This window comes from Anastrepha obliqua, chromosome 1, assembly GCF_027943255.1.
Source record: "Anastrepha obliqua isolate idAnaObli1 chromosome 1, idAnaObli1_1.0, whole genome shotgun sequence".
Taxonomy (NCBI): Eukaryota; Metazoa; Arthropoda; class Insecta; order Diptera; family Tephritidae; genus Anastrepha; species Anastrepha obliqua.
The window spans coordinates 179,725,246-179,738,617 of record NC_072892.1 but is presented as its reverse complement, the minus strand read 5'-3'; the positions used below and the strand labels follow the sequence as shown (position 1 = coordinate 179,738,617).

At 35.6% G+C, this 13,372-nt stretch overlaps 1 protein-coding gene across 2 annotated transcripts in view; it reads right to left on the bottom strand.

Annotated features, from left to right (window-relative positions):
- Positions 1–589: 589 nt before the first annotated feature.
- LOC129242380 (uncharacterized) overlaps positions 590–13,372 on the bottom strand; it is a 329,060-nt gene continuing 316,277 nt past the window's right edge. For both annotated transcript variants that reach the window (XM_054878991.1, XM_054879000.1), the window contains 2 exons: positions 13,121–13,241; positions 590–1,053 (listed from right to left, as the gene is read on the bottom strand). In XM_054878991.1, the coding sequence (XP_054734966.1) occupies positions 923–1,053; positions 13,121–13,241 (252 nt within the window). In that variant the 3' untranslated portion in view covers positions 590–922. The remainder of the gene's footprint in view (positions 1,054–13,120; positions 13,242–13,372) is intronic.

Sequence of the window (13,372 nt, the reverse complement as noted above, 5' to 3'; positions counted from 1 at the left end):
TTTTCTCGAAAGCCAGATGTTGTGCATTAACCACCTTTTCCCCACACACGGTCGTATTTTTACATATAATATAGTATTTGATTTGTATGAATGTATGCATGTATATGTGAGTGTGTGCGTGCATGTGCACTGTCTGCACATTTAAAAAATTGTATGTGCCGATCCTGAAATGGGTGCGCGCTTTTGCCTATTTGCCTTGATTTGGGTTTCAGTTTTATCTTTTTTTTAATATTTATTTGATATTTTTAGTTAATAATTTTCATAGTCTCTTAAATTTGCTTTACATTTCAGTCGTTTAAATTTTGCAGCTAAGCAAAAAAAATTAGTTAGTTTTGTTTGTTGAACTGTTTTTTTGTTTTTTGTTTTGTAGTTAGGCTGTTTTACATTTAAATAGTTTTGAAATGTATACTGTTTTAGTTTTACTTCAGCAACGAAAGCGAAATCTTCATGTGTTTTTGTTTTTGTTTTTGTAATAGACATACATATATTTTTGCTAATTACTTGCAAAGTTGTAGTGTAATTTTTTTCGACTTCCACATCTGTCCAGTTTTAAGCTTCGCTTTGACTTTTTCCTGCCGCCTCGAGTTACTTTTTTCTTTTAAGATAAATGCATTTATTTAGTATTCGAGTGTAGTTCTTTAATTGTTGGATATATTTTGCAATGCTTTATTTTCCTATTACAGTTACGGTTATGACTTTGTTGGTGTTGTAGTATAGAGGTGCTCTTGATAAGGTTTTCGGTGCTTTATTTATCTTTTGTTTTATTTTTATTGTTGTAATTAAATAATTTTATTCTCCCTTTAGTTGTAGAGTTTTTGTAGTGGTTTTTACAATGTTCGCTGCTATCGTTTGCTGTTATTATTGTTGTTTTTGTAAACTCTATACTGCAGTTTTGTGTTTTTGTTTTGTTTTCCTCTATTATTTAACTAAAGTAATTGTCGCGTTGTTGATAAATCGGCAGTGGTTCGCTTGGTGATTCGGAACTCCGTTCGTCATAGCCAGTGGGCGATGTTTCGTCGTCTTTTCCGTTGGTCACCTTGGCCATGGCTTTTTCTATTACAAAATGGAAAAATGCGTGAATTAGTACTGCTTACCAATCAGGGTGCGGAAATAGTTGAAAGAATAGTTTAAAAAGGCTGTCCATAGTCCATTGAAAAGAAAAAAAGTTTGCTGTCGATACTTACGCATGTATAGGTGCCTGCATATACTCAGACAACTTTTCTAGTAGCCATTCTACGTTTCTTTTTTTTACTTATTGTAGTTTTACAAAAAGTGATTACTAGCAAAGTGCTATCTAAATGATGAGTGAAACGAATAGCAAATCAAGAAAAAATCACAAAATGCACCTAAGATGATTATATTTTTTTTATTTGATTGTGCAAAATGCAGGACTCAGAGAATACACGAGGTTGCGCCTATCTACTCTACTTGGCACTCAGGGAATTTCGGTAGAATCAGCTGTAAAGGTGAAGGGATTTTGGATTTTTGTGTACATTTTCTTGCTCACAAAGTCCTTTTTCTTTCTATTCTCTTTTATATTATTTTATTATAATCATCTAATCGAACTTTTGATTTTGGTTTACAAATCTTCTCTGCTTAGTTTTTTCACACACCCCACCTACAAATTCGGGAAAAATTTCAAGAAAAAATGTATAGTTTTAGGGAAAGGTAATTTTTTTCTATTTTTGTGCTCAAATCCCCAAAATATTTCAATTCAAGTTGGCGATTTATTCAAATTTTTTTAAAGACTTGGGTTTTCTAAAAGCAACAAAATAAATCACCAAAGAAAGTGCAAGGATGGGCTGGGCGAGAACATAAATATATAAATTTCCAGCGGAAGTGTACGCAATAAAAGAAAGCGCTCACTTTAACCTTGAACGCAACTACAGTGAACTTTCTCCTATCGGACTCCTATCTTGAGCGTCCGACACTTCCCATAAGCGGGCACTTTTGTCAGTACATACCATAAATCGTTAAGAGTTTTTTTTAATCTTTCCTCTTGAGCGGACAACCATCCCAAAACATATTTTATTAACTTTTTTACACTTTTCTCATAATTTTTCAGTCCCTTAGGAGTTCGCTTAAAAGAGAGTACATTGTATACTATATACAGAAAACAATCAAGGCTCTTAACCCTTTCCAAGTTACATCAAGAGCGGTGGAGGTAAAGCTTGATAAGCTAAATATTTTAGATCAGCACAATAAGGCACGGGTGTTATGAGTTCCAAGGGACATAGCTTTACTGGCAGCGAAATGGCAGATAAATTAGTCAGAAAAGGGGCGACCTCCCCATTTATAGGCTCAGAGCTATATATTTCGTGGACTAGGAGAGAGTAACTTTTCCGTTCTTATTCAGGAAGTAGAGGAAAGGCAAAGAAGTTCAATCTGGGACATTCGTAATGAAAATCAATGATAGTTAGCTTTAATCTAAACCGATTTAAAGATTATGTGGAATTCAATACGAATAATTTCATCAATCACTGGAATTCATCACCGAAATTCCAACAGAGCGTTGTAGATTGAATCATCATCTCACGAACCTGAGAATATTCTCCAATGAAACTTGCAGGCATTGTAGGGAGGAAGATGAAACCGTCAAACATGTGCTGGCATCGTGCCCAGCACTTTTGCATAGCGGCACAAGCAGCTGAGTAAATATATTTTACCAGAGGAGGAAATAAAACTGAATAGAATAAGACAGATACTAAAATTTCTTGAGGATGTTAGACGCAGAGGAATACGCTGAATTCATGAAGGCGGCACAGGCCGCAGTGCTGAAGCCTCTCATAATATATAAAAATAGTTGTTACGTACATAAAAAACAAATAAAAATTCCGAACGGAATGCTATTTTTGGGAATCGTAAAGCCGGAGATATGCCTAAGTGCAATAATCGGCTTCTTTGCTGCTTATCTGTAGTAAAATGACTTATTACCTTTCTTAAGGCCAAGTGTAATGTTTGTAAGCAGCGTAAGGTTGGTTTCATCCAACTGAGAGTGACCCGAAACGTTTCTCTTGCATACCGTTCAATCACTTCCAAATTCGGCCAACTAGTCATCCTCTTTATAGCTATCGAATACTTAATTGGGGACGATCAAATTTTGAAAATAGACCTCAGGTGGGATCAATCTGAAGCACTCGGTTTCGGAACTCAATATTATATGTGTGCATGTGGAACTGTATTGTGCACCGGATTTGGTAGTCGTCACCTTAAATTACTAGCTACCAAAGGCCCGGAAGAGCTTCGCACATTGAGCTCCATGAAATCTCGGCGACCGCCTGAAACTACAAAAACACCACGATTTAAGGGTAGGCAGTCGAAATGCACGTAGTTTTGATTGGAAAGCTGCTTTTAACCGATACGCTCTGAAAGTACATTAAGGCTACTACTCGTATCTTTATAAAGCGCTGCAAGTGCGGTGCTCGAAAATAGCTGCATATGTGATGCCTACTACAGACGCATAGATTTCTTTTTTGCCAAACTAATATGCACATAGTAATTTGATTTTACACCCTTATTGGGAGTTGGGCCGAGCTCCATCTACTATTTTTGGTGTAGCACCTACAGTTTTATGCTCCCTCCGAACGGCAAATGGTTTTTTTATGGGCGACTACTATTAGAAAATACTTTTTTTATATCATTTGCTGTTTCATGCACGGAGATTCGAACCAGTGCACTTCGGAATGCTAGTCAGGCGCGGCTACGGCGACCGCTATCTCAATTAATTGCATAAAATTCACTCAGCAGTGCATTTTTTCTACTCAAATTTCACAGAGTTTTGACTACAAAAATTACTTTTTTTTTCCTTCGCGTGTTTATATTCTAAACTTAAATTTCGCGCCTAACCATCGCATGCCAATTATCAAACACAGCCGATTACTATTGCGCTAATTACGCCTCAAATTGCCAAGCTTGCCACCGCGGCGTTTGGTTACGCGGCCCTTAGGGGCTTTCATTGGATTTCCAAAACAAAATATTGCTAAAACTGCCAAATAACGAAGCAACGACCTCGGCGTCTCTAACTTTCAGTATGCCTCTCAAAAAGACATCGAAGTGAAGCTAAAGACTTAAGAACCCTCTCAAAACGGTTCCTCATAAAACGTAGGTAAATGAGATTTCCAAGCTCAAATTCATCTCAACCATGTGCGAACAAATTAATTGGTTATATTAGGAACTGAGTGCAGCTCATGCTGGCGTTACTAGGGTGCTGTGAGAAGAATTATTTACTTGTGTAATTTGCGAAAACACTTTACAGGCACTTATTTTGAACGTAGGTGCTCGTTGAGTGCTAAATGAGTGAATTGCACAAATTTTGAAATTTCCAAAAAAAAAAAAAAATTACAAAAAAAAAATTTGAAATTTAAACAAAGAAATACAAAGAATAAATTAAATATATTATTTTAATATATAATTTATATTTTCCCATAGTTCCTAGATGGAACATAGGGCACAATTAAATAGGATGATAATTTTTTAATACGAGTAATGTGACAAATATTTTCTTAAACATTCAATAGCGCAAAGTTGTTATAAATGTATAAAAGCGTTTAAAATCATTATGAAAAGTGTCTCACTTCAAAGTACAGCTAACTATAATAAATAACATTTCAAATTAAGTCGAGAGCCATTCGTGGTTATGCGCTGCGAACACTAAATTTTCAAAACTGAATTGAACAAATCGTAACTAGAAAAATAATTAAGAAAAAACACGAATTCACATACATATTTCATAACATTACAATTCATGATAATTAGATTATAGTAGTATTAATAGTAGCAGAATAGTAGTGGAAAAGTAGTAGAATAGTAGTAGATAGTGGCAAGTAGTATTTAGTAAATGAGCTTCGTATACAAACCTTTTGGTGCATGTTGTTGTCACTGTTGTTCTTGTTCTTTTGTTGTTGTTGTTGTGATAAATGTTGTACAATTGTTGTAGTTGTAATAGTTGTTGTTATTTGTACGTTTCAAATTTGTAGTTGTACTTATTTTTGTTGTTGTTGTTGTTATGTTTAACTTTTACTTGCTTGCTTTGACATTCTATGTTATTTGTTTTTGTTTAGTATTTGCAGCAAACGATTTTGTGAGATATTCATGCGTTTATCTCTCAGCGGCATTTCGTGTCATTCTGTTTGCTTGCTACCAACACTTGCGCAAAATATTTAATTTTTACATTTTTTTCTTTTTTTCTATTTTTCTATTTTCAATTTGCTTGTACGCGTAAATGCATATATTATATGTATGTATGTATGTCTCTAGTAATGATGTGCATACCACATACGTAGGTATGCATGTATGTATGGATGTATGTGTGCATTTTTATGTGATATGGTCTGGTCAAACTTATCTGGTAGTATGGATGTATTGGTAATCTTTCGGGCGTATGTGTGTGTGTGTGTGTACATATGTATATGTATGCATGTGTGAGTATGAATGTTTGTACAATTTGTAACGGGATTGCAGCACGTAAGTACATACATATGTTTCTCATGTAACTAACTGTACATATGTATGCACATAGACGAGTATATATGTATGTATGTATGTATGTATATGATGCGACTTAGCCGTGTTAACATCAAATATAAAAATTATATTTAAAATTTATAAATAACAAATAAAATTGAGGCACTTTTGGATGTAACGTAAATGCAGCTTGACTTGTTTTTTTTTTAATAAATGCAGTTTTCAAATTTCAAAATATTTTTGAAATTACAATTTCTTGACCAAAATGACACTTTATGGCAGATTTTTGGTTTTTTTTCTTCAATATGCACACATTAACAAAATGCGCAAACGATTAAAATAGCAAACGCATTTACTTGACACTCTACTTCAAATTAGTTTGGCTATTTGGGGTACCTAAAAATAAAAAAACAAAACAGAAAATGGAACGAAAATTTTTTTAATTAAATTATAAATAAATAAAAATGTAAAGTATTAAATTAAAAAATATTTTGAAACAAAAATAATGAACCTCCTCTAATAGAGTGGTGCAACGGTACATATGGATAAGTAGTTTTTTTTTTTTAAATTAATCAAAAAAGTATTCCAGGTATGAATTTGTTATTTTGTTGTTCGGGAACACATATTTTTACAATAGGAAAATATTTATAAAATACTATTTTACCAAATAAAGGGTGGTTAAATTTCAAGGGCCGCTGTTGGATGTGAACCACACCTGAACGTCAAGTTTTTTTCTGCATTTCATTTGACATTTTCCAATTTCAGACTAATTCAATTTGAATCATGGAAAGATACACAATCGAGCAACGCACTAAAGTTATTCAGGCTTATTATGAAAACGGGCGTTCAAATCAAAATGCATATCGCGCACTTCGTGATTTTTTCGATCAATTTAATCGTCCAAATGTGCGAACAATCGGAAAAATTGTGCAAAAGTTCGAGCAAACCGGGTCTGTAGGAGATGTGAAAACACCAGTATGCTCGTACAGCTCGTACTGCAGAAAATATTGCTGCTGTTCGCGATAGTGTGGTTCAAGAGCCGTCCACCTCAACTCGTCGCCATGCTCAACAATTGCACCTCTCACGCTCTTTGTTGATGAACATTATGCATAAAAACTTGGATTTACACGCTTACAAGGTGCAATTGACTCAAGAACTAAAGCCTCTTGACCATTTCAAGCGTCGTCAGTGGTTTTCGAAGAAAATCATCTCCACCTCAGTGGCTTCGTCAATAAGCAGAATTGTCGCATTTGGGCGAATGATAAGCCAAGAGTGTTTGCCGAAAAACCAATGCACCCACAAAGAGTGACTGTTTGGTGCGGTTTATGGGCCGGCGGCATCATTGGGCTGTATTTTTTCCAAAATGAGACCGGTCAGGCAGTTACTGTTAATAGTGTTCGCTAACGTGAGATGATAACGAACTTTTTATGGCCCGAATCGGAAGATATTGATGTGGACAATATGTGGTTTCAACAGGACGGTGCCACTTGTCACACAGCTAACGAAACAATGGCTCATTTGCGCGAAAAATTTGATGGCCGAATATTCTCACGTCGCGGCGATATCAATTGGCCGCCAAGATCATGTGATTTGACACCGTTGGACTTCTTTCTTGGGGGTTATTTGAAAGAAAAAGTGTACATCGATAAGCCAGCAACAATTCAAGGTAAAGAATGAGTAAATTCGGCACATTAACGGCATAGAACCCCAATTATACCTCAGCGTCATCGAAAATGTTGACCATCGGATGGAGGTGTGCCGCCGAGGTCGCCGAGGCCGCGGGGCGATTTGGCCGATATTTTGTTCCATACCTAATTGAGCTGTACTAATATTATCATAATAAAGAGAAATGACAATAATTTCCTAAAAAATGGTATTTTATTCAAAATCAACACCGGCCCTTGAAACTTAACCAGCCTTTAGAATTTTAGTTTTTATAAATGAGAAATTGTTATCCCTCCTACCCCATACCATCATATATTACGAGGGTCGTTTGAAAAATCTGTGCAAAGTCAAAGAGATGGCACTACTGATGCTTATTGCGGCTATATTTAGTAAGTAGCATCTCCTGGAAGAACACACACCAAGTTTGAGCCTGCCAGATCGGTATATTTCTTTGTGCTTGACATTCATTCGAATCGAGTGAATCGAGCGATTTTCCAAAAAGTAATTTTCCATCACGACCACGCTCCAGCTCAACTTTCAAGCCAGTTGTGTTTGACACATTAATGGAAATAGGGTTGCAACTGTCCTCTATAGTGTCGCAGAGTTTGAGCGCGATCTGTCAATTAGCTTGCTTTTGGCATTTAATTATATCAGTCAACCGCAGGTGTGCTCTGCGATTTTCACTATGGATAAAAATATCGAACAAAGAATTTCTCTTACATTTTGTATTTTGAACGGGATTTCGTGTGTCGAATCATTGAAAATGTTGCAGAAAGTCTATGGCGAGTGTGCTTCATTAAAAACACGGGTCTACAAGTACTATAAGATTTTTGCAGAGGGCCGAAAAGTCGTGGAAGATTTGCACCCAACGTCTTCAACGGATGAACACGTCGATAAAGTCAAGGAAATGGTGCAGGAAAACTATTAAACCATCATTAAATATGAGGGAGGTAGCTCGTGACCTTAGAGTGTCTCACGAATCAATTTGTGGATGAGACGCGTGGCTGCTCGACTCGTTCCAAGAGAGTTGAATTTATTTTAAAAAATTCATCGGAAGAAGGTGGCTGAAGACATGCTTGAGCAAGTGAATTCGGACCCAACATTTATCCAGCGCATCATAACAGGTATATGAGTTCGACATTCAAGCCAGTCAGCAGGCGATTGAACGACGCTATAAAGTCGGTCAAAAGTGAGAGTCATGCTACTTGTTTTCTTTGATTATCATGATATTGTGCACTCGAAATTCAGTCCAAATGGTTCTGCGGTAAATAAAGTATATTATTTGGAAGTTATGCGACGTTTGAGGGAGAATGTGAGTAGGAAACGGCCCAATTTGTGGAAAGAAAACTCATGGATTTTGCACCGTCTCACCAGGCTCATATTGTGAACACTTCTTTGATCAATATCTCGACAAATATCATCGAACAACCGCGGATACCGCTTTGAGTCGATAGAAACATTAAAAAGAATCCGTGAAGGGGCTGAAGAAGATCTCTTCAAACGCGTTTAAAAAGTGCTTTGATGACTGGACTAATTGTTGGCTTCTGTGCATTGCTTCTAATGGAGCCTATTTTGAAGGCGACAAAAAAAAATGTTGATGATGAAACAATTATTTTGCGTTTTATTGAATAATTCCCGGTACTTTTTTCGATAGCATGAAAGGTGAAAAAACGAAAAAAAACATTTTTTTCATGGTAAAGCAGTTTTTGGAATTGGCCATCAAATATTCAATTTTTTTTTCTTTTCAATTTTCTTTTAATTTGCTTCCTATACAGATATGAATCGATTGTGTTCTAGCTTTCAGCTTCATTACGCTTATATCCTTTATTGGATGCTTGGCCGCGCTCCTCCTTCTATTTGTGATGTGTACATTGATATTTTCCACAAATGGAACCACCTACACTTTTACGCCGCCACCGGACGGCAGATGGTTTTTTTAGCGTCCTTTTAATGGCAGAAATTCACTCGCAGGTTAGCCCGTGCCTGCCAAGGGGCGACCGCTATTAGAAAAAAAAGTATATTATCTTTTAAAAGCGTCTCGTTTGCAACTCTATTAGCTGTAACTCGATATTTTTATTGAAAAGTTTGAATTTCAATGTGAATTATCGAGACCAAAGTGCTTTGATCAACTTGTTTCGACTCTGGCACCACACTTAACCATTAATAGACGCTAGTACAACGACTACGAACGTGGCCATCGCCTCTCGCAGGACGAAACTCGTGTACAAAAACAGTTGTTGTGTCAGTCGATGATGTGACATAATGCGAGAGAAAGACATCGTTGAGCATTAGTGGGATCAGCATGCATTCAATATGGCATGACCATTTGGACATTAAGTAAATGTGTTCTAGTTGGATGCCACATAATTTAACAATTATCCACAAAAGACTTCTGTCGATTTGCGTAAAGAAATATTGCAGATATTCAGCAGCAGTGGTTCAAAACACATTTCGTAGGACATCGTAGTAAGTGAAGAATCTTGGATCTATGCATATGAGTTGGAAACAAAACAGCAATCGATAATATAGGTGTTCCAAAACGAGCTTAATCCAAAAGAATTTGTTCGCGCAAGAAGTACTCGTACTTTAGAAAAAAGTATGCCTGTTTTTTCGGCAAATCTGGTCATTTGCAAGTGTTCCTCCACTGGAGGAGCTTAAAACAGTTAATTCTGAGTAGTACTTAACCGTTTACTATATTTTCTAGAAGTTTTCGGGAAATTAAGTAAAACCAACCGATGAAGGCAAATTAACCTTCACGAAGACAACGCGAGGTCTCGCGTATCAGCTTACAGAAGAGAGTTTTTGTGCATTCGAATGATCGAATGAATTGGTCATCCGTCTTAAAGCCCTGATTTGTGTGATTTTGATAGTGTTTTGTACCCGAACATCAGCAATAAAATGCGAGGTTAACGTTTTTCAACTCCTGAAGCCTTTGAATGGCGCGTTTTGGAGGTATCCACTTCTGAGTGGCAAGTGTGCTTTAGAAATTGGTGCAAGCGAATGCAGAAGTGTATGAACTTCCAAGAAGAATATTATGAAAAACATTACTATTTTATTGGGCTTTCATTATTGGAGGCAAAGTTTAAAAGGCATCACTGATATGCTATTGAAAATTTATTATGTAGGTATTCCTCGAAATTTCAATTCACTTACTGAACTGTCTGGTGTGGGGATGGGACTAATATTCAGCTTCATAAGAACTATAAAATGGTTCCATGAAGAAAAATAAATGAGGTTCCCGTGTCGCACAGTGGTATCACAATAGTCCTGTAAGGTCCAAGTGAGTTGGTCGTACAGACCGGCTACCACCATAACTTACCCTAGCCAATTTAGTTGCACGATTTTCGAGTTGCATGGAAAAGCATGTGACATTCTCTCAAGTTAAACGGTATTTGATTACACGTTTTTTTACCAATTTTCATAGAAAGGGCAAAATAATAATTATTTATATTTTTTTTGTTTTGGAGAAAAAGAAATCCATTTTTTTGTAATTCAAAACTTTATTTAAGATGTTCTTGGTCCTTTTTGGCGAATAACTCTAGTAGTAATCGATTTTCATATCATTCAGGAAGTTTATCACTCAGGAAGTTTTGATAATCGTTTGGTGCCAGGTACTACAGTCCGTGGTGGATACATTAAAGCTTCCCAAACAAACTCCTGGAGTTTTTGGCGAGCCACTACAGACGTCTGTGGCCTTGCGTTGTTTTGATGGAACACAACACCTCTTCTGTTGGTCAATTCTCTGTTCTGTTGGCCATTTCTCATCCCCAATCCCCACCCGTTTAAGAAATGGGTCGATTTCATTCCGTTTAGCCAAGACTTCGCTGAAGGAAATTCGATCCATCATGCTTTTGACGTTAATTGGTGAGGCACCCAAACATCGAGCTTCTTCTTCAATCCAGCTTTGCGCAAATGGTTTAGAATTATTTTATGGTCGCTCTTTAGCTGCTGGGCGTTGCTACGACTACTAACATACCGGTCAACTTTGATTATTTCTGTTATTTTATCGGCACGGGCCTGCCTGTGCGAGGTCCATCTTTAACATCAGAAATACCGGAACAGATTCGTCGAAACCAAAATTGTGCGTAATTATCTGTTACAGTATCGGCGTCTAAACACCATAAACACCATTCACAGTTTCAATCACCTGGCTTGCATTTTCGCCTTTATCAAAGAAAAACTGTGAAACGAATTTTATCTTTGTTGACTTCCATTGTTAACGCCCTGTACCTCCCAACTGAATGGTACACAGCAAAAACAGCAAACGAATTCTTTTAGTGAAAATATATCACCCTGACAATGAGCATAAACTTAAAGCTGCTTGTTCGATACTTTACGGGATATCAATCACTACAGCCATCTACCGAGAAAATAATGGATTTCTTTTTCTCCAACCTAATATTTGGTTTGGATTTTAGAAAAATAATGGAAGATTTACAATTCAATTTTGAACTGTTTCAAATATTTGGTATACAACTTATTGTCTTTTTAAGGCTTTAAGATGATAAAAGTGATATTATTTCTAGTTTATTATTTAAGATATTCAAAATTCAATGAAACAAGAGATAGACGACGTATTACACACATAGCCAATATATAGAAGAATTACACAGATCAACCATAGAATGAATGGAAAAAACACCCAACACTGTTGAAAACACATACATACATATGTACATTGAAAAAACAAGAACATTTTCAACGAAGAGCCACATAAAATATTGAAAATTAAGAAAAAAGAAGAGAAGTAGACTTCAAAAATTTTGGTTGATCGAATGTTTAAGTGCAGAGTGACAGCTTTGATGGTTTTGCGAGTACAATGATAATGATTACTACTTAACTTAAATGATTACTACTTGGATTTCGTGAAAGTGAAATGGTTAAACTTTATTCATATAAGTGATACATACGTATGTGTATATGTGTATGCACATATTTAAAAGTATATCTAATCTAATTAGCTGAGAGTGAGAGAGTATCGTGAAGTGGAGTTTTTCTTCTGTTTTATTATACAAAGTGGTGAGTGCTGAGTGTGCTTATGCTCCTATGGTGAAGTGAGTTTAGTGAGTATATGAGTATTGTGAGCGTGGTGACTCACTATGAGATAGAGATAATGTTATAAATTTACATATTTGTTGGTTTTTGCAATGTGGCTGAGGCAAATCTACAGGTTGATATGATGCGTGATTGCCGAAGATAGATGCACTGATATACGAGTATGTACTACATACTAAAGGTGGTGAGGTGAGGTGATGTGCTACAAAGGCCTTTGAGATGAATGTCGGAATGATGAGATGATGTGATGCATGGCATGAATATGTGAGTACTTTTTTTTCATAAGAAATTTTTGGTATTTATTGACGAAACGCTTATTCATACACATGTATATGCATGTAAATGATATTCAATTATCATCTAGAAAATCAGAATTTGAAAAAGAAAAAATATACAGATTTCAAGATTAGAACGAGAGCACATAGCGTTTTTGTAAATACAATAGAATGAGTTTCTGATTGGATTTTTTTTTTAATAATTTTGCATTGGGCTATGAATAGGGTTACGAATTAACACGAAAACGAATGGTTGCAATACGAATAAAAACAAAAAAAACGTCTTTTATAAAATGGCAAACGTACTAATTTTAATGTTTAATGTCGATAACAAAAAGATGCTTACACTAACAGAAACCATAAACAAAGTGATTGAGCAATTACGAATTGGTTAGTACATATTTAGTAAAAAAAGTGTAACTGAAACTAGCACAAGAACGCATATTGATGGAATACTTGAATTTTATGTCAGGATTTTGTTAAATTTGTTAAACGCAACTCAAATTTACTTGTAACGCAAATACAAAAATACAAACGATTTTACAGGAAAACACAAATTTTAACATAAATACTTTTATTTTTGTACTTAAATGTAGTTAGAATGCAGATGATCGTAAAATTTCTTGCAGTTTTTACTAATTTCTTGGGCTTGCCTCACTTACCAGCTACGATTTTGCTCATTTGCATGACTTGTTGCGCCAAGATTTGATTAAGTTGTAATAAATGCTCGCGTTGCTTCTTTTCGGCATTGATTTTGCTCGGTGGTAGGCTGACAGTTGTGTCCTATAGGAATGAGTAAAAGAGGAATTACATGCATTTTTTACATTTTTTCTTTATTTATTTTTTATATTTTTTTAAAGTTATATTTAATAATTTTTTAATTTAGTTTTTATTATTATCATTTATATTATTTA